The sequence below is a fragment of the Fusarium falciforme genome, chromosome 6, assembly GCF_026873545.1.
Source record: "Fusarium falciforme chromosome 6, complete sequence".
Lineage (NCBI taxonomy): Eukaryota > Fungi > Ascomycota > Sordariomycetes > Hypocreales > Nectriaceae > Fusarium > Fusarium falciforme.
The window spans coordinates 3,095,407-3,116,398 of NC_070549.1; the positions used below are offsets into that span (position 1 = coordinate 3,095,407).

General features: G+C 53.4%; 6 protein-coding genes across 6 annotated transcripts; 3 read left to right on the top strand and 3 right to left on the bottom strand.

The window, feature by feature from the left end:
- Window positions 1-104: 104 nt before the first annotated feature.
- On the top strand, window positions 105-3,099 carry NCS54_00853600 (Calpain catalytic domain-containing protein; the record flags this gene model as incomplete). The annotated part of the gene is made up of 5 exons (XM_053153920.1): window positions 105-264; window positions 313-827; window positions 878-1,174; window positions 1,226-1,433; window positions 1,484-3,099. 5 exons carry the CDS (start codon window positions 105-107, stop codon window positions 3,097-3,099), a joined length of 2,796 nt encoding a protein of 931 aa, XP_053009895.1.
- A 152-nt stretch (window positions 3,100-3,251) lies between these two features.
- NCS54_00853700 (MFS domain-containing protein) lies at window positions 3,252-5,017 on the bottom strand (the record flags this gene model as incomplete). The annotated part of the gene is made up of 4 exons (XM_053153921.1): window positions 3,252-3,977; window positions 4,026-4,486; window positions 4,535-4,860; window positions 4,911-5,017. 4 exons carry the CDS (start codon window positions 5,015-5,017, stop codon window positions 3,252-3,254), a joined length of 1,620 nt encoding a protein of 539 aa, XP_053009896.1.
- Window positions 5,018-9,126: 4,109 nt separating this feature from the next.
- Window positions 9,127-9,945, top strand: NCS54_00853800 (Hypothetical protein; the record flags this gene model as incomplete). The annotated part of the gene is made up of 1 exon (XM_053153922.1): window positions 9,127-9,945. The coding sequence occupies one exon, from the start codon at window positions 9,127-9,129 to the stop codon at window positions 9,943-9,945; it is 819 nt and encodes a 272-aa protein (XP_053009897.1).
- Window positions 9,946-12,369: 2,424 nt separating this feature from the next.
- On the bottom strand, window positions 12,370-15,284 carry NCS54_00853900 (Hypothetical protein; the record flags this gene model as incomplete). Its single annotated transcript, XM_053153923.1, has 4 exons — window positions 12,370-13,041; window positions 13,088-13,354; window positions 13,408-14,624; window positions 14,672-15,284. The coding sequence occupies 4 exons, from the start codon at window positions 15,282-15,284 to the stop codon at window positions 12,370-12,372; spliced, it is 2,769 nt and encodes a 922-aa protein (XP_053009898.1).
- Window positions 15,285-17,139: 1,855 nt separating this feature from the next.
- On the top strand, window positions 17,140-18,879 carry NCS54_00854000 (Oligosaccharide translocation protein RFT1; the record flags this gene model as incomplete). The annotated part of the gene is made up of 2 exons (XM_053153924.1): window positions 17,140-18,756; window positions 18,807-18,879. The coding sequence occupies 2 exons, from the start codon at window positions 17,140-17,142 to the stop codon at window positions 18,816-18,818; spliced, it is 1,629 nt and encodes a 542-aa protein (XP_053009899.1). The 3' UTR covers window positions 18,819-18,879.
- Window positions 18,880-18,896: 17 nt separating this feature from the next.
- NCS54_00854100 (ATP-dependent RNA helicase DBP3) lies at window positions 18,897-20,792 on the bottom strand (the record flags this gene model as incomplete). Its single annotated transcript, XM_053153925.1, has 3 exons — window positions 18,897-19,050; window positions 19,101-19,213; window positions 19,260-20,792. The coding sequence occupies 3 exons, from the start codon at window positions 20,790-20,792 to the stop codon at window positions 18,897-18,899; spliced, it is 1,800 nt and encodes a 599-aa protein (XP_053009900.1).
- Between the last annotated feature and the right edge of the window lie 200 nt (window positions 20,793-20,992).

Here is a 20,992-nt window from a genome sequence, read left to right on the forward strand (position 1 = left end):
TCTCATCTTTAAAGTGAGGGTTGTGTGGTGTTGTTAATTCTCTTAGTACGCCAGGTCTTGTCTGGTGCTTTACACAACAGGAAGTCGACTCCACATTGGACAAGATGTCTTCCTCCTCCTCTTCCTCTTCGAGGTCATCGTCGCCCAACAGATCTTTTGCAGAGATCGCTGCTGGTGCTGACTTGGGCGACCGCTCAAAGGTTACGCCGCAGCATGTGATTGACAAGTTCTGGGGCAAATTCACCACCAAGAACCCGGGCAAGGGTATGTATCTTTGTGTCTTTGGAGAAGCAGCAAACTAATGCTTTGTAGCTACAACCGTCATCCCATCCAACACCTACATCCAGGCTGCTGCCAAGAGAGGCAACAGAGTGACCGCCAGCACCACAGATGCTTCTTACGAAGAGGCTGCGGCCACGTGCCGAGCCAAGGTCGAGAAGATTGTCAAGGAGTGCCGTCGCATCAACAAGAAGTATCGCGATCCCCACTTTGACATTGAGGCCGATCTCAAGTTTGGTCAAAATGACTGTCTTCAATCGCTCTCAAACGTCGAGGACTCCACGCCCGGTCTTGACATGCAGCCTCAGAGCGTCAAGCGTGTCGGTGACATCTTTGACAAGCCCTGCTTCTACATTGACGGACCTACTACGAGTGACATTAGACAGGGCCGTAATGGTGACTGCTGGCTTATGGCTGCTCTTTGCACTCTGAGCAACAAGCCTGGTCTCATTGAGAGGCTTTGCGTTGCTCATGACCAAGCTGTCGGTGTCTATGGTTTCGTCTTTTACCGTGACGGCGAGTGGATCTCGGAGATTGTCGACGACTATGTACGTGCCGCAACCTTTTGCTTGATACAGAAACTGACAAACATTTCCAGCTCTATCTGACCAAGCCCGACTATGACGAGAGCTATCTGGATCGAGTCTTGTTTGATAATGTTGAGCGCCTCGATCCAGAGGAGGCATACCGCCGGATCTATCAGTCTAACAGCGGCTCTCTCTACTTTGCACAGTGCCAGCATCCCCAGGAGACCTGGCTGCCCCTTCTTGAGAAGTGCTATGCCAAGGCCCACGGAGACTATGCCGCCATCGAAGGTGGCTATGGTGGCGAGGGTATTGAAGATCTTACTGGCGGTGTCAGCAGCGAGCTCTTTGCCAACGATATCCTGGACAAGGTAGGATCAGCGCACACGCATCTGAACAACATCAGCTAATGGATTTGACAGGATTACTTCTGGAATGAGGAGCTCCTCAAGGTTAACAAAGAGTTCCTCTTCAGCTGCTGGACTGGCGTCTGGGGCACTGGCTGGGGTGACCGAAAGGGCATCATCGAGCTTCACGCCTACTCAATCCAGAAGGCTGTTGAGATTGACGGAAAGCGTCTGCTCAAGCTCAAGAACCCCTGGGGCAAGGGAGAATGGAACGGCCCGTGGAGTACGTAACCTCGTCAAGTCTGCATCAGACAGGATACTAACAATACCCAGGTGATGGATCCAAGGAATGGACCCCCGAGTGGCTTACCAAGCTCGACCACCGCTTCGGCGACGACGGAGACTTTTGGATTTCGTACGAGGACCTACTTAGAAAGTACCAGTCCTTCGATCGAACCCGTCTGTTCACCCCTGAGTGGCGCGTCACTCAGGTCTGGACTACTCTCTCCGTCCCTTGGGCGCTCGATTACCACGACACCCACTTCTCCTTCACCATCACCAAGCCCGGTCCCGTTGTCATTGTTCTGGCTCAGCTTGACGACCGATACTTCCGAGGTCTCGAGGGCCAGTACCGCTTTGAGCTGACATTCCGTGTTCACAAGGCTGGCAAGTCGGACTATGTTGTCCGCAGCCAGACGCCCTACCGGATGACACGATCCACCAACGTCGAGCTTGAACTTGAGGCTGGCGACTACGAAGTCCGCGTCAAGATCAACGCCACTCGCAACGAGTCAGTCTTCCCCATTGAGAAGGTCATCAAGCAAAACGCCAAGTCCCGCCGTGAGAAGCTCCTCCGCATTGGTCTCACCTATGACCTCGGCCACTGCAAGGGCAGATTCGTCGAAACCCTCGAGGAGAAGGCGGCTCGCAAGGCGCACGAGGCGGAGCTCAAGAAGAAGAAGAAGGACAGAATCAGGAAGAAGCTCCTCAAGGACCGAGAGGCGGCCCACTACTTGGCCACCAAGGAGTGGGCGTGGGCAGAGCACAGACGGCTGAAGAAGAGGGAGAAGGCTAAGCTTAAGAAGGCTGAGAAGAAGCTTAAGAAGGAGGCCCGAAAGGCTGAGAAGGCCGCTGCTCGAGCTGAGAAGGCTGCCCTGGAGGCTCAGGCTGCTGCTGAGGCCGCAGAGAAGGAGGTTGCAGAGAAGAAGGAGAAAGAAGAGAAGGAAGCCGAGTCCACCGACAAGACCGAGAAGGTAGAGACCACCCCCAGCTCTGAGGAGAAGAAGGTTGAGTCTAAGGAAGAGGAGTCGAAGCCACAGGAGCCTCTTACTCCCGAATCTACTGCCGATGATGATGTCGAAGAGAAGGACGAGGAGAAGGGTGACAACGAGGAGGAGGCCAAGGAAGAGGAGAAGGAAGAAAACGAGGAAAAGGCGGAGGAGGGAGATGACGAGAAGGAGAAGGCCGAGGAGTCCGAGTCCGAGTCGGAAGAGGAGAGCGACACCGATGACGGTGCCGCCTCTAGCGTCGGTTCCCTCCGTGACCTTTCCGAACGCGAAATCCAGATCGCCGTCGACACGTACACCGGAGACATTCCCTCCGACTCAGAGTCCAGCGACTCCTCCTCCTCCGACTCTGACACAAACGAGGGCGACGACGCCGAGAAAGACCCCTGGAACGCCGTCGTGGTCGCCGGTATCCGCATCTTCCACAAGAGCCTCGGCGACGACGATGAGGACGGCAGCTCCCTCAACCTCAAGGTGATCCGACCCATCCCCTACGGCAAAGACAACGACAAGGTCGACGTGGAGAACAAGGGCAAGTCGACCAAGTGCAACACAAAGGTCCTGGACGTGGACGACAGCGCCAAGGATGCTACGCTCATTGGGGACAAGAAGGAGAAGATCAGGTTCATCAAGGGAGAGGGACGTAGGACTTTTACGCTGTAAATCAAGTTTGGATGCCTATGGATATGGATATGTACAGGGTCCCGGGCCGTGTGGGGCCGGGTATTGTGGGGATCTCGGCCGCTTTCGCCGATCCCCAACCGGATATCGGTAAACTTATGAATACATGACTTGTATGCTCTTGCTTATTGCTCTTAAACAGTCTCGTTCTTCTCATCGTGTGTGACTTCGCCGTGCTCATTTCCAAACATCTTTCCACCGCGCCCAGACACACTCTGGCGGTGCTCCCAGGACTCTGTGGGCTTCCACTTCGTGGACTTGCGAGCCACGCTGACCTCGTCGTAGAGCTGGTCGACCTCTTCGAGGGAGAGACCCTTGGTCTCGTAGATGAAGAAGTAGACAAAGGCGATGCAGATGAAGCAGCAGCCGAACCAGATGAAGAAGATCTTGCTCTGGAGGTTGGCCTTGCCGGGACCAAAGTCGACGAGGTAGGGGGTTGAGTAGGCAATTGCCCAGTTGAGGAGCCAGTTGGTCGCAGTGGTCATACTGAGAGACTTGGCACGGGTCTTGAGGGGGAAGATCTCGCCGGTGACGACCCAAGCAAGGGGACCCCATGTGGAGGCGAAGAAGAAGATGTAGATGCACACGAAAGACACGGCTGCCTTTTGTCCAGCGAGGTTCTTGACAAAGATTGTGCCGTTGTCGTTCTGACCGGTCGAGAATGTACCTGACATGGCGACGATGAACTGGGAGACACACATGCCGACAGCGCCCCAGAAGAGAAGAGGGCGACGACCCCATTTATCGATGGCGTACATGCCGGGGATGGTGGAGGCGACGTTGATGGCTGATGTGATCATGGAAATGACGAAGCCGCTGGAGATGCCAGAATTCTCAAAGTACTTGGTGCCATAGTAGAACTGGACTCTTGTTAGTTACGTACAGGTGAAGTGAATTGGAGGACATACGATAAAGTTGATGCCAGTGAGTTGCTGAAGAGCCTGCAGAGCCATACCAGTAAACTGGCGCTTCAGAATAGGAGGCTTGAAGCAGTCGAGATAAGAAGCCTTTCCAAGCGACTTTTCATACTCGTGGTTCGCCCTCACTTCCGTGAGCTCGGACTGAATAGCAGGATGGTCCTGGGGCAGTCGTCGAATTCTGCCCAGGGCCTTGGCGGCCTCGTCGTGTCGGTCTTGCTTGATGAGGAAGCGGGGCGTCTCGGGGAGGATGCACATTCCGCCAAAGAGGATGAGGGAGTAGGCAAACTGGACGGCGATGGGGATGCGGTAGGAGCCCGTGTCGTTGCGCTTGGATGTGGCGTTGTTGACGATGGCGGCGAGGAGGAGACCGATCGTGATGGCCCATTGGTAGGCTCCTACGATGGCGCCGCGAATCCACTTGGGGGCTGTTTCGGACTGGTAGAGGGGGACTGAGATGTGTTAGAGACGTTGTGAGTTGAGAGTGGAGGGGGACATACTGATGGCTGAGATTTGACCAACGCCAAAGCCGGCAAAGAATCGTCCAGCAAGGAACATGGGGATAGCAGTAGCAGCAGTCTGAAGTGCCACACCTAGGTTGAAGACCCAGGTGGCAATCATCAAACCGGGGCGACGACCGATGTAATCAGTCATAAAGGGAGAAGAGAGGGCGCCGAAGAAGGTGCCAGCAGACAGAATGGAGACGATGCCAGACTCTTGGGATGTGGTGATGTTGAGGTCGCCGTCCGAGTCTCGCCAGCCGGTGCTGAAGAGGCGTTGCCAATAGGGCATGGCAAGGATACCAGAGATGGTACCAGTATCATAGCTAGGCACTGTCAGTTACTGAAGCTGTGTAAGTTTGCTTCATCGACATACCCGTAGAGGACACCACCAAAGGCAACAAACATGCCAATGGCGATGGCAGGCCATGCCTTGCCCTCCTCCTCGGGCTTGGTGAGGGATGCTCTTCGAAGAGTATTCATGGCGATTACTCTTGTTCCTAACGACGACGAGCTGTGTTGAGGAGCCGGTTGGGCTGGAAATTTGGGATGTACCCCTGAGTCTTAATGAAGATCGACTCTTGGCGAATGAGTTTGTGAAAGTAGAGAAAGAGCAAAGAGCTCAATGGTGATTGGGTATAAGCCTGATGAAAAAGACTGGTTTATCGAGGAGGGAATCACTTCCTTTTAAACTCGAAGGCTCGAAGCTGAGCTTGCGAGATGGCCAACGGTCTGCGAGTAAAGAATCCACTCCAACATGACGTCTCTTACACGAATTTCCCCCATCGCTTACAACAAAGAGGGGGGAAGCTAAAGCTCGGGGAGCTCCAGACTCGACCCCGGGCTGACCGCGACTAGGGGGAAATGGGATTTTGGAGATGCGGAGCAGCCGCACCACCACCTGGACTGGGGGATCGCCACCGATGACATTGGCTTTTTTTTTTCTGGAGATGGCCTGACAGAGGATGGGTTACGGGGAAGGCGTTTTGTGGGGGATGAAGGGTGAGGAGAGTGTCACTTTGTCAACTTGGAGTGCTCCACATGGGCGTTTCCTTTGACGCCTCGCCGTGATATTGCCTAGCGGTGGTGAACTATGCGGATTGATCTGATGTTTTGAATGGGCTGTTGATGGTCTTGAGTGTTGAATTGTCTCGCTGCTTTGGAGAAAGAGGGTGTTGTGCCATACTACACTTGGTATATGGGAGATAAACAATGGAATACACGCTCAACGATACTTGGTGTTGTTTGCATGTATGAGGAGAATTGCTTGATCCTTGGTCTCAGCTCCCATGCATGACCTTGGACGGATAACTCGGATCAAGAAAAGTCTCGGCAGATGAAACAGAATGCTTCTAACCACGAGGCCAAGTCAGGATCTCCATCATGATAACCCATGACCATGTAATGAAGATCCCCACAGTAGTAGAGATGCCGGGGCAAAATGCGGGTCTCCCGAGATCCCACCTCCCCCGGGCCAGGCCGGCTGGGCAAACGCCAAGTTGTAGTATCGTCAAGTGTGGGAAGTTCTTGTCCTTGGCGTTGAACTACGAGCTACTCGATTTGCCACGCTCATGAGCAGTTTGATGCTCTTGAACAAGTGAAGGACAAGTCGTGATTTCTTGGAGTGTGCATGTCAGTCTAACCGCTCAGGCCAAAACCCTCCGGTCCTCGTACATAGCGCGCGCGAGGACCAACGACCGTTTCGGCCCTTTTACGGCACGTCCACTAGGTCTTTTCATTTAGCTTTTTGTGTGGCAGGCCCTGTTGAGCGCTTTGCTGCCCAGTCAGCTGGAGTTTGTCTACACCCATCAGGTGTGAGATTCTTGTTTTTCTCGTGGTGGGAGGGAGATAGCTTGGAGGCGGAAGTTGATTTGGAGTACTCGAGAGAAACCCTTATCCATGACGCCAATTTTAACTTTGGATCGACTCTTCCCAGTGCAGAGACACTTCTGTGTTACTTTTGAGAAAGACAATGACATTGTTGAGACAGAGATCAACGGTAGACGTTTGATCTGCAGGGCATGCAAGACATTCGAAGAACTCTAGAAGCCAATCTCAACATTGATGCTTCAAGCACCAGTGAAGCAACCTTTTCGTCATGACCGTTGAGAGTAAGAGTGTCAAAAAGTGTTGGCGTAAGTGGCGAGATGGTATCGAGGCCACCCCGATCATGGGAGCATCGCATCCTAACCTCGACTAACACCCTTTGACACTTTGCATCCCCAGACCTTGATTCCCCATGGGCTGTCTTATCCCCCGCAACCTGTATTATCCTGGAGATGAGGAAGAGGGGAAGCAAAGAGGATCTCCAAGTCCTGTAGGTTGGGTTGCATTCTCTCCAAAATTCTGACGATGGATCGAAAACTTGGCGATCGCGAAACTCAAAATCGCCCCCTTCCAATCACCTGTCGGGCCGACATCTCGTCAAACACCAATGACGGCTTTCCTGTTCCTCTCGAGTGTGGACGGAGGCTCCGAGAACGCACCGTTTCGACGGGCGCAAGGGTCTTGTAGCCTATGACAGTCTCTTTCTCATCGGTCCCCGTTCTCCGAGACTCCAAAGAGCAGGCCAACATCTCGACAAACCATCCGATCAAGGACCTCCTTGTCCTTGAGGCTCGGCGGCATTGTGGGGTCAGGCCCGTCTAGACCGGCACTCGAAACTGAGGAGGGCAACCTACCGTAAGACTAGATCTTGTCTGTTGGAGAAGTTTTGCATGATGGGAGTTTGTGGTGTTGTTGTTGAGTTCTCCAACCCTCCTTCTCGAGGTCGGTCCGTTGACCACAAACCACCACTGAGCTGATACTCGAAAACGTTTCAAGACATCTCGTCATGCTTGACATGATCATGGCCATGTCAGCTTGCGGAGCCGCGCATGGGAATGGGACGACAGCTTCGGTGTTGCCTCGGACGCTATCCCCAACACCTCCACACTCCGCAGTCTGGACTGTCAAGGTATCCGAGAGCTGGAGTGGAGTTGGGCTGGTGTTCAGGCAGGCAATTACGAGGCCTTGGAGAATTAGGAGTCTGGCGTGCTTGTCAAGTTCTTCTCATCACATGGACTTCATCACCCGCTGCATCCGTGAAATCATCAGGGTAGCTTCATCACCCCAATGATGAGATTTTAACAGGGCCGGCACTCTACAGCTCTCTCTTTGACCGAGTTGGCCACTGCTAAGCGATAGCTTCATGTGAACCCCATGCTCATCTTTGCTCGGCCATGTGTACGCGAAACCATCGGGGTAGCTTCATCACCTCGATGATAAAACTTTAACAGAACCGGCACTCCTGGTAAGCTGGAGTGGAGCTGAGGTGGTGTTCAGGCAGACGATAACGAGGCCTTGGATAATTGGGACTCTCGCGTGCTCATCAAGTTCTTCTTGTCACAGGGGCTTCACCCATTGCATTCGTGAACCCATCGGTGCAGCTTCATCACCCCGATGATGAGATTCTACCAACAGGACCAGCACTATACGACACCTCTCCCTTGACCAAAAGCCCCGAGTTAGCCACTGTTGAGCGATAGCATCATGACCCCTGTGCTCACCTTTGCTCGGCCGTGCATCGCACCTAGCCCCTGACTTGCCTTAATTGTATCGCAAGTCTCCCTTGACACCAGAAACTACTCAGCTATGGCTGTATGGAGTAGAGAGGAGTTTAAACACTGTCCTTGGTGTTGTCAGTCACTTACCTGCAGTGTTGAGCCAAGTCAGTTGGTAAGCTGTTTGTGTTTGGAATCAGAACGCGGTGGCGAGGTTATTCGCAGCCATCAGCCACTCTCGACTTGTTGGTGGTGGAGTAAAACCCCTCCATCCCTCCCTTGAATCTCCCGGTCGTTTCTTCTTCAATATGCTCATCCCTCGTTCCTAGATGCGGTCATCCTGGAAATCGAGGCATTGGCAGTGTCCTCGACGTTGCTCAGCTGCCCCGAGTTTGGAGTGCTTGCTCCGACTTGAGGGACAGTATCTTGACATGAGTTGATGAGTAGCTCAAACTAAATACTCATACGCTGTGATTATTTCATGATCTTCCTGGGCTGCAGGACTGCCTCTTAGCTATCCCCGCTCAGACCTCATCGCTAAGCTGTACCATAGAAGTGCCTTGCTAGCATCCGATCCAGGCCTGAGTTGGAACTTGTACAACTTGTAGGTACCAAACAAACTTTGAACTTGGTTTCTCATTTGAGCATACTTGGACGTTGTTTCTTCAAGTTTTTGTTACACCTGATTCGCCGGGCTGTAGCGTGGTGATCGCCCTGCCAAGTCCTTGGCACACTCTGGTGTAAGTGCTCGCCAAGGTCTACCTTGGTACGCACAACATGGGGCTCACTCAGGATCGCTCGCGGTTCACATTATGCTATGTGCCCAAGGGCAATTCTGATGCTCACATTCGCTCAATTACTCTCCTTCCGCTTGCTTACACGGGTAGAAGCATGAGCTGGCGGTGATTCAGAGACCGCGTTAAACACTCGCCTCAAAAGCCCTCTTTCCATCTCTCTCTCCCTCCAATTCACCTCACCACCTCCACCTCTCATCTTCTCCAAACCCATTCTCGACATCACACATCAAGACACAACCACGCATCACCCACAATGGTGCAGGCCAACACCTCGTCCGCCGTCGAGGAATCCCTCACGATGAAGCACTTCGAACCCCAGATCGGCATGATGGCTCCCCGACCCGGCGCCCAGAACTGGCGCCGTGAATGCGTCAAAAAAGTCCTCAAAGCCTACAAAAACATCAAATCCTCCATGTCTCCCTCAACCCGACAGGAACTCTACACCTACATCCGCCGCGGCGAATGGATCAGAAGCGCCCGCAACCCGTCCAACTACGCCTTGTTCCGCAGCCTCAAAGGCCTGATACCTACCCGCGGACACGGACGATTGTATTATCCTCATCTTTTTGTCTGTCATGCCATCTGGGGACCTGAAGATTGGGTTGTCAGACTTCTCTATGAGTTCTCTGCTCACTGGGGGGTTCTCTTCAACATGGACAAGCTCACGTACCCCAAAATTGACGACCCCAACAAGGAGTATCTCCTCTTCCTCGGCAAGACCCCCATCAAGTCTGGAGATGGGAGCCAGGCGTCCATGTCTCGCAACGCCCATGCCATGGGCTCGGCTCCACGACATGATCGAGGTCCCCTCCCATTGAAACCCTCTGGAGGCGCAGGTGCTCCCGCTGGCAAACAACCTTCAAAGCCAGCCCAGAACGCTCAGGCAACTGGCCAAGTCGCTAAACCAGCTCCACCGCAACAGAACGAGGATGAAATCAAACAAGAGGTCAGCCGCGTCGACGCCGCCAACCCGCCCAGTGTTGTCCAAGACGCAGTCAGACCCAACAGTGTCAACACAAACCAGGCCCACGCCCACGCCCAACCCTGCCAAGCAATGCAGGGAACTGCTTGAAAGCACCTCGAAGATTTCAGCCACGTTGAACATGAGCCAGCGCTACTATGCGCAGTCGATGGCATGGAATCTACGACAACGATTCAAAGGGGAAGAAGCCATGGAGGCTGACGACTGAGAGCTCCAGGAGGGCAAAGGTCAAACAAGGCGGGATGGAATGAGTGCTAGCCCATGGCTAACAGTACATTATGGCTACTCTCCTAACTCAAATCGCTAATGACAATATACGCTTTACAAAGACTTGATTCCGCTCCAGGCAACTTTAGCCTCGGATGCACCGAAATGTTTCACACTGTTATACATAGCTGATGTTCCATGACCAGACCGCCTTCACATCGTCTCATTCTCATGGCTCAGTTGAAAGGCATTGCGCAGTCTCTCGACAAGGCCCAAGGCCCGGTTCGCTGTGTTCACGGCTGCCTCATTGTTGGCCATTGATCCGCGGATCTCTTCCTTTATCCTCTTAGAAACGGCAGCAGACCCATCCATGTAGTTTCTTGACCGGCGGGCATGGAGCGCCGACTGCTGGACATAGTCCGACATGGTGTTTGAAAAGGCTTCCAATCTCCTGACGTGATGCAGTGACCTTTGGGAAAGTTCGATTGCCTGTTGTGCAGCTTGCGTGGCCTGGATAATACAGGATTGTACATCCAGCACTGAACCAACAGGCCCAGTATTACGGCCAGACCAGAAGAGGGGCAGGTCGCCATGGCGAGGAGAACGTGGTCGTAGGCCGTGAGGATTTGTAACCATGCTGGGAGGACCACGAAAATGCACAGGCCGGTCGACAGGGTGAGAGGCTGGCGGAGGCATGTTTGGGATTGCAGTGTGAAGGTGTCCGTTGGGACCTATCATGCCCCCATTGGGGGGAAAACCGTACGGATGCAAAACTGGGTTGAAGTGGCCAGGACGTGAGGTGGCCTCGGAGATGGTGCGAGCTGGAACTCCTGTTCGGCTCATTGGAGGAGGGATAGTCGGATCAGCCTGAACAGGACGTGAGATCTCAGGGCTGTTGCGAGCAGGTTGGGTTAACTGGTTGGTGTGGAGAGTGGCTGGAATAGACAGGTCCGGGAATGTACTGAGAAAGGGTTTGAAGGGATCATGATTTATAACCCGGTCGCCTAGTTCTGCAGGCGTAATCAGGCCGGGCTGAGCAGGACGTGGGACCTCAGGGTTGGTGCTAGCAGGTTGGGTTGGCTCCTTGTCGGCACAAGAGGCTGGCATATACGGACTTGGGGATTTAGTGAGAAGCTGGTTGACGCCGTCATGACTTGTGGACCTATCGCGGGTGGGAACAAGATCTGCCAGTTGGTTGAGGACAGAACAAGACGAGGCTGGGCCAGCGTGACTAGGCCGTGGGGAGGTCTTGGGGCTCGTGTGAACTGGTTGTGTTGGTTGCTTGAGGAGAGGAGACATAACCAGGTCAACCTGGGCAGGCGAGTCCTCAGGGCTGGGCCGATCAGGTCGTGTTGGTTGGCTGACGGCAGAAGGAGGCATGGCCTCTTCAAGATGGAGAGGGTCTATGATGTCGTAGTCGGCTAGAGTTGGAGACTGAGCTCTGGGGCGAGGCGGACTTCTACCCCGGTTGGGTTCCGTAGAGTAGGCAGAGTCCTGAGTCCACGTAGACAGGGCGACAGAATATTCAGAAGAACCAGGACGGCGACTATTTCTGCTGTTGTCACGGTAGAGGTCAGGGTAGAACGGCCGGTCCTCGTGGTACGCGCAGCCCCAATGACTGGCATGTTCTCTGTGAATCCTTTCGAGCTGGTCCGTCTTGTGGCAGGTTGCTTGAACGACAAAGAGGCGACCATACCAGTCCATGGGCCACCTTGACGACGCATCCTGCTCAAGCAAGAGCCTTCCTTCGGGGTGTTTCGAAACATCCCTCTCGCCGCAGACCCAGTCTGTAGTCCGGAGGTAGTTCCAAAGCATCGAAACGCTCCAGAGTGACATGCTGCGCTTGGCCCTGTCAAAAGCCTTGACAACTCTTCGCACCGATCGTTGGCGCCTGGCGCGGTCTTTGGGGTCGGTAGCCTTTGCGACGTCGGGGATAAACATGTCCTCGGACAGGATGTAATCACTCGCGGATGGGGGGAAACCTTGGACGTCAGACATGATGTATGATGATGTTGTGATTCTGGTGATGGAAAGAAAATGTTGGGTTGATGTTGAGTTGATGAAGCAATCAAGTTCAAGCGATGAAGAATGTTGGGTTGATGAAAGATTCAAGTTCAAGAGATGGAAGAGGAGGGGAGCTCAGGACTAAAAGGGCAACAAGAGTTGATCTCTTGAGGAAGCGGCCACCATTCATATCCCGGTGCACCTTCTGCGAGATGAGCTACGGACAGTGACTACCCTGAATCCTTACACATCAACACCATGTTCAAACACCCAAACGCCCAGCGATGCTTCCTAGAAAAACTCCTATAGCCATCCCTTGCTTGAACTCAGTCTCTTGTAACTGCTCGCCCTCGGTTGACCATACTCCCTCGCCGTGCTCAACCCTTGCGATGGCTCCTTACCACCTGCCGTATCCTGAAAGAAGTAGTGGTTTGCACTTGGAGCAAAAGCCACCTTCCACGGCACCACAAGATGCCTCTTCTCGGGTCCTCCTCCGCAGCTGCCGTTGAGCGCATAACTCGGCGGGCTGTTGACGGCCAGAGAGAACATGTTTTGCGGCTCGGTAAAGTCGGTCACCAAGCCTGACCGCATGATGAAGTAGAACAGACAAAAGAGGTTGATGGCGAAGACGAGCACGAGGACTACGTAAAAAATGTTTTGCCAATCGTTTGTGTGTCCTGACGTGTACTGTTGCGTGATGAGCGATGCATTGAATGTTTGCAGGAACCCAGGACCATTCTCGACCCAGTTGTTGGGAGCTTTGTAGTCCCAGTAGTGTCGGAAGGGAGTATCGATGGCGCCGATCATGATGAGGGCGCTTGAGTAGACGGCAACAGCTTCGGCCATTGAAGGTAGGTTTGATGGGAGCTTGGGTTCGTGAAGGGCAAGCTGGGTCAGGATCCGGGCATTGGAGGCGTTGTTGTTAACGGCACCGCCGTTGAGGTCCATAGACAATCGCCATTGATCAGCGAGCCACTGTTTCTGTTAACATCTTGCATGTTTCATGCCAAGTAAAACTCACCTTCCAGTCCAGAGAAGGAGGAGACCAACCCTGGTCAGGCGGGAATGACCGCCGATAGGCATTTTCGTCCTCGTTATCCTCGCAGTGCGCCTTCATGTTAGCTCCAGCTGTACCAGAGATGTTGAATTGTGTCGAACAGTTGGGAGAGACCCAGGAGCGCAGCTGGCAGAGTGTGTAGTTCTTGTTTCCAGCCGACTTGCCCAGCATGTAGATGGCGTCAGCTTCGAAAACTGTTCCGTTGGAGAGAAGGTTATAGTCATAGGGGTACTGCAGCTGTTAGCCGTGGAGGCCATACCATCTAAAGGTAAACAGTAACATACGAGTTGGAACACTGGAGGCCTTCGCTCATACTTTGGCCCCCATTTGAAAATGTCATCAAGGACTGTTCGGTTGAGATATTCCGGCTTTCCTCCCTTCTTGGTAGGTTGAGGTACTTCGCCAGCCCAGCCATCCCACCCCGTAACTTGATCGCCCACATCCGTCCTGTTGACCAGCGCGTTGGGCCATTCCGTATAGACGAGCGGGGCAAGGTCCTTCTTGTCCGCATCGACACACAGAACGTTGACAGAAGGTGAGACGACTCCAGCTCGGACAGCGTATTCTCCAACCCCGGCGAGGTCATCTGGCTGAAGGATGCCATTCTTCGGCAGGGTCGCAGCGCCGTAGACGCCAGGGTGAGGCAGAGCGAGTGTGACATTATTAATGATTCGCCCTGTCTCTTCGTACTGCGCCGTCACATTGCTGTGCTCCTTCTCAATCCAGGTCGACATCATGGTAGTGTTGTCAAAGAGAAGCGTCGTACCCGTCGGTCGCTTCGATAGGTCATTTCCAACGCTGGTACTGTTCTGGTTGATGTTTGTCCAAGTGCCCATAAAATTCAAGAGGTTGCGATACGACTGGCCCGAAAACTGCACATTCATACACGACTCGGCCGCGTGGATGTCGGTTTTGTCAATGTTAAAGAGGTAGGGACAGTCGTGAGAGACGTATTGTGCGTTGGCATACGACGCGCGCACAAAGCCCGAAAGCTCCTTAGTTTCCCAACCTCCGGACTTGAGCTTGGGGGAGACCATGGCGTCGGAGGCGGTGGTGTAGAAGGCTGCCGCGAACGTGGCCGTCAGGGACAACATGCCGAGGATGGTCATTGACGACGAAGGGAGGGTTTCAAAGTGAGTGATGAGAGAGCCTGGTTGAATGACCCAATTTCGCATCGTCATTTCTGCGAGTGTCATTCCTTGAGCCTTGCGGATAAACGCCCTCCGTGTGAGAACTTGACCCAGGCAGGAGACAAAAACTGTCACAAAAGACATTTCGATCGTTTTTGCAAGAAGCGCGGCAACTGTTGTCGCTGTCGAGGGCACAAGGCCATGTTTTGACGAGATGCCGTGACCCCATCGAGGCTGTACAATAGCTGTGACGAGCCAGATACCGCTCATGACGGTTGAGTATAAGGAAAGAACGTAGATCGTAATGGAGAGCCATCTTGTTCTGCTTTGGTGAATGTCTTGGTCAGAGGAGCAGTGACTCGGAGGTTCGCCTATTAAGGTGAGCTTTGTGTGAGCGCAACACTTGAATCTCTCTTACCGAATTTCTTATAAAACGTATCGTCATCAAAGTCGTCATCTATCACCTCTCCCCTCGGTCCTACAACAGTCGGCGTGCTTTGCCCATCCAAGTTTGAAGACGGTGAGTTGAAACCACGGGCCTGTGTATTAGGTGAATCCTTGAGATTATGTGATTCCTCTGTCGGATTTCCACTGAGTGATGAAGCAGGGTGAGGCACAGCCGGAGTCCAAATCTCAGAAAATGGCTCCGCCGCGCTTTGCTGATTGCTGGTCCTCGCCATTTTGGGACTTAGATATGGTTCTGGAGGATAATTCGGTGAAGCGACTGCTGAGGAAGTTGAACCAAGAAGACCGTGGTGCGAACGAGGTGTCTCTGGTGGACTTGATCTTGAAGCCGGAGGCGGGCCCGGTCTCATTGAGATGCCGAGTCCGGATGCGTATGAAGAGGGGCCGGAATCGTCGAGATCGACCATCTCGTGGTCACCGCCGGAGGGCATGCGCTGATATCCACTGTTTCCGCGAAACAGATTCAGAGCCGCCTGTCTCGGGGACGCCACCCTCCTCGAAGCTGACGACAGTGATGGGGAGACGGTGTCGTCGGGAGAGGTGAGAGGCCTCGAGGGATCGGCCATTGTGAGAGAGAGTAGGCCCTCTTTTTGTTACAAACACACATCAAGTTTCGCCAGATGAGTTGAGTCGAAGCTGAGGCGTTGACCCCATGTCAGACCTTTCTTGCGATGGGTGTGGGAATCGCAGGGATTCGATGGTTCGCTCAATTCAGCTTGTTAGAAGTGTGGCGCAAGCAGGGGGTGACCGCGCAACTCAAAGGAATGGGAACAAGAAGGGAGTGGGAAAGGAAAAGACGACGGATGAGGAAAACAGAAACACAATGTCTTGCCCCAAGCTCTTGGTCTTTACTGCAAGGGAACTCTGACAAGCCCGCTTTCGTCGTACACATTCAACGAATCAAGTCCTGGGGCGGAGGAAGGATTTGCTGAGTAAAGAGGTCTAGGAATGGAAATGACAGGGAACTTGGACAGGGGTTTGAGACCATGGGGGACATGTAAGGCTGAGTTTCCGTGTGTGGGTTTGATGATTGACAAAGAAAGAGGCTGAGGTGCGTGACGAGAGGCGAATGGAAGGATATATAAAAATAGATAATTTGTTTGCCTGTTTGCCTTTAGTATAGGATCGAATTCATTCCAATAGACAGGCACAGCATCACAGAAAGAAGAAGTTCTTAAGGTCAAGTCGATAATATGCCGATCTCAATCATGGGTTCATGACGATGAGTTTCAGCCTATGTTACACCACACAAACCTTACCCGGGGTATTCAAAACAATAAGAGACTATCTACTTCATCCTCGCTGACCATTTCCATTTGTACAAAGATGCCTATCGTTCCCGAGAAGGTGGATCGCCGCTGACACGCACCGACGATCCATGGTCATCCCACCTCGTCAGCTTTGGTGTTTGCCCACAACTTGAGGGTCCTTTTTTGTTTCATAATCATCAACGCGTTTAGATAATCTAGACCAATACGTCACGAGACATGATAAAAGTCCCAAATCCCTCCATTCATTAGACGATTCAATAGCTGCTGTGGCGTTGTTGAGTGCTATTTATGGAGTTTCCGCCCCCAAGAACGGAAATCATGGCTTAGACCGCCGATCCTTCAGAGTCTGACATCTCCCAACAGCAAACACGCTTAACCAGAAGCGAGGGAGGCTTTGACTATGCTGTTCTTTGAGCATTGGTAATCTGAGCAGTCTTGTCAGGTGAGTCCTGACCTGTATGCCTCGTTGTCAGTCAGATATTTTGTGAGAGAAAGATGCGACTGAAAGTTATACTTGAAGTCAAGCCAATCCCTGGAGTGAGGCCAAGAAATGGGCCCTCTATCCCTGGTGAATGTTGAGCCTCAATGCATGGCGCAAGCCACACGCGATAGACCGTTGGAGCCTATGAGCCTCTCTGCCTAGCGGTGATTGCAACATTATTCGAACTCGAGCGACAAAAGTCCCATAGGCACAAGACCGTAAATATCAATCCATTGTACGGGCGATGGCTTCCTTGGGTGACCAGCTGAAGCACAAAGGCATCGTGTAACCCAACAGTTCGTTTAACCCGCCCGGGTTGTTAAGGCAGACGCATGTTACTTGAATTTTGGCTTATGAGGATGCTTTAATCATCTTTGAACCACACATGACAGAACCGTCCCATGTCAATCAAACTAGAGGCGAATGAGAGAATGTATTTAGATTATTTCCATCATGGTTGAGGTTAAACATGGACGAGCCGGCCGGATATGGATCCATCCATTGGCAGCCCACTAAAAGTTAGAAGGAGAAGCACTGTAAATTAGCGGTCACCCACTGAAGCCCCAAAACACCATGGATCCATCGCCACAACCATCACACCTCCACGTGTTCAAGACATCCATCGAACCTCAACTCATCATCCCGGCCACCTCCCACCCCAGGCCCAAAATGTCACCATCTTCAAAACCCCAAGGCGCGGACTCACCCCCTCAGAGCGCCTCCATGCTCAAGGGCGCTTCCCTCCTCATCATCCTCCAGCTCGCATCGCGCCTCATCACCTTTGTCGCCAACCAGCTCCTCCTGCGCTACCTCACCGCGCCACTCCTAGGTCTATCCACGCAGCTGGAGGTCTACTACCTCTCTGTTCTCTTTTTCGCCCATGAGAGTCTCCGCGTGGCTATTCAACGGCAAGGCACAGTGGGAAACACCACGAAAAGCAGTGACACAGCGAGGGTTGAGAGCCAGGCTGTCGTGAACCTCGGATATCTCGCCATTGGCCTGGGAAGCGTCGTCAGTCTCGTCCTAGGATGGATGTATCTCGCGTTTCCGAGCGGTGCGGCTGTCTCAACGCCGTATCTCGTCGAGTCGTTGTATCTCTACGGCCTAGCAGCAATGGTTGAGCTGCTCTCTGAGCCTTGCTTTGTCCTCATGCAGATGCGTCTCCAGTTTGGCACGCGAGCAGCCGCAGAGTCCATCGCCACATTTCTACGATGCATTGTTGTTTTTAGCTCTGCAGTCTGGGCATCGAAGCAGCAGAAAGATATCGGTGTTCTCCCTTTCGCCCTTGGCCAGATGACTTATGGCGCATCCCTACTCCTTGTCTATCTCATCTCTGGATATCAGCTCGCGTCTACGATCGGCTTCTCTATTCTTCCCAAAGCTGTTTCAACCAAGGATGGTCGCTTCTGGGGATCCTACTTTGACCGGCAAACTATGAGTCTTGCTGGGAGCATGATGGCTCAGAGCGTGGTGAAGCATCTCCTAACACAAGGCGACACGTTCCTCGTTTCTCTGCTCGCCACTGCCGAGGTTCAAGGCGCATATGCTCTCGCCAACAACTATGGCGGTCTTTTGGCGCGTCTACTCTTTCAGCCGGTCGAGGAGAGCAGCCGCAGTTACTTTTCTCGCCTCTTGTCGTCTCCTGCAGCAAGCCCTTCCGGTGGAGATGGTGAAAAGCAATCTGCAAAGCCCTCACCAGCTGTGAATGAAGCAAAGCAAAACCTACGGACTCTCCTCCGACTCTACATCCTTCTCTCATCTATAATCATCAACATCGGACCCTTCGCCGCTCCTCCTCTTCTTGCCATCGTGGCCGGCAAGCGATGGATCGGCTCAGGGGCTGGCGACGTACTCGCAGCATACTGCTTCTACATCCCCTTCCTCGCCCTCAACGGCCTCACAGAGTCATTCGTGGCATCCGTCGCCACAGAAGCAGAGGTCCACCAGCAATCTGGTTGGATGGGCGCTTTCTCCGTCGCCTTTGCTGCCTCAGCATTCCTCTTCATGTGGGTATTCCCTCTGGGTGCCATCGGTCTCGTGCTAGCCAACATCATCAACATGGCATGCCGCATCGTCTGGAGCGGCGCATTCATCAAGCGATACTTCAAGAAACACGGGACCGATTTCGAAATCAAGACATTGCTCCCGGAGGGTTCAGTGACCTTCTCCCTTGCCACAGCTATACTTCTCAAGCAACTCAAGGTCCTCGACAGCGCAGAGGACCGACCCATCAAATCTCTCATCAAGGTCGCCGCCTCGGCCGTCCCATTATTGCTCCTCATGTACGTCTACAACTCATACAAAAAAACACTTTTGGACACATCTAATCATCGCAGTTTGTTCTTTGAGCGCCGTTTTATCCTCGAGTGTCTGCACTCTATCCGTGGTCGCAAAGCCGCCAAACAATAGTTGCTCCGTAAATAAACTTAATCAAACGTGATCTTGGTGGCCTTCTGGTTCATATCGACGTCCTTGAAGAAGGCGCCGTACATGTCGTGAGCCTTCTTCTTGACGGTGGTTCCGAACTTGAGCAGGTCCTCAGGCACGGGCTGGTTGGCACCTCGGAGAATGTTGACAAGGCTGTAGAGTGTAAGTCACTGGTCGGTTCTTAGGAGAGCACATGTACTTACGAGCCAGAGTGCGACTTGTCCTCCACTGTGAAGAAGGTGATGGCCTGACCAGTCTTGCCAGCTCGGCCAGTTCGTCCAATACGGTGAACGTAATCCTCGATGGTCAAGGGAAACTAGAACTGTTAGAACCGCTGGCAGACGTGTAAAAAGAAAACATACTGTGACATTGATAACCAGCTTGACCTCGGGGATATCCAGACCTCGGGCCGCAACATCAGTAGCAACAAGAACAGGAGTCACGCCAGTCTTGAACGCCTCGAGACTCTTTGTCCGCTGCTCCTGTCGCAGATCGCCGTGAATGCCACAAACGCGGACTCCCTTGCGGCTCAGGAAGTTCTCCACACGGGTGGCCTCCTTCTTGTACAGACAGAACACCAGGATACGGTCGTTCTTCTGCTTGCCCTGCTGGTGCTCCTTGAGGAGCTGCAGCAGTCGGAACTCCTTCTCCCTGGGCTCAAGAACCTCGACGGTTTGTGAGATTCGTGAGTTGGCTTGCAGCTCGACAGCGCCACCCGCAGTCTCCTTGCCGCTGGATCCAATGGTGATCTTGACGGGGCTGACCATGAAGGATGAAGCAAGAGACTGCACTGACTGGGGCCATGTCGCAGTGAACATGAGTGTCTGGCGCTGCTCACGAGGAGGGCAGCTGCCCAGAATCTGCTTAATGTCCTCCTCGAAACCCTTGTCAAGCATACGGTCAGCCTCATCGAGGACGACAAAGGCGGCTTGGCTAAGATCCACGGTGTCATCAGACATAAAGTCCTTGAGACGTCCGGGAGTAGCGACAATGATGTCGGCGCCGCGGCGGAGCTGCGCACGCTGGTCATCCTTGGAAGCGCCTCCAAAGAGACACACGCACTTGAGACCGTTCAGAGCAGCGACCTGAGCCATCTGGGTATGGGTCTGCATGGCAAGCTCTCGCGTGGGCGAGACAACAACAGCCTTGGTGCCCTTTCCGCTAATCGCCGAAACAGCCTCAACACAGGGCAGCGCAAAGGCCATCGTCTTGCCGGAACCCGTCTCGGCAACTCCTATCACGTCACGGGCAGACAGAGTGAAGGGCCATGAGGCGGCCTGGATGGGGGTGGGGGCCTTGTAGTTGGCGAAAGGTGAAGGCTTCTTCTCGAGGAGGTTCGTAGCGGGGAGGTGGTGGAACTCCAAAACAGGTCGGAGGGAAACGGTTTCGGACTTGGGGTCGGTGATGACGATCTGGTTGGTGGAGAGGAAGTTGTCAATGTCGGCTTGAGGAACGCTGGAGAGGCTGATGGTCTGGGAGTAGGCGCCCTTGACGGGGGCGTCGCCATTCGACACAGAAGAAGACTTGGACGTCTTCTTGTCCTTCTTAGACTTCTTCTCCTTGGGCGCCTCCTCAGAGACATCGCCATTCTGCTCAGCAGGCTCCTCAGCCTCAGCCTCAGCGGCCTTGAGCTTCTTCTCCTTCTTCTTCTCCTTCTTGGCCTTCTTGCGCTCCTTCTCAGCAGCGCGCTCAGCCTCAGAGTCGTCAGCCTTCTCAGCGCTAGCCTCGGCGGCCTCCTCGGCCTTGCGCTTCTTCTCCCTCTTCTTCTCCTTGCGCTCCTTCTTCTCCTTCTTCAAGCGGGCCTTCTCGTCGGCGTCGGCGATCTTGGTCTTCTTGGAGGGGCGGTCGACGCCGTTTTCCTCGCTCTCGGCGAGGAGATGCTTTGTTGCAGCCATTGTTAAAGAGGGGAATTCCTTTGGTGGAGGAATCTATTGAAAGGCGGTCGAGTTGTCGCAGAGGAGGATGCGCCGCGAAAAACTGCGTGGGATTATTCTTGGAGCGGCAGAAAAAAAAGTTTCTTATCGATAAGCGAGCCGTTATCTGGAGTCCACTTTCCACCGCCGATCGGACAGGTACGTACCTCCGTGCCGTCTTC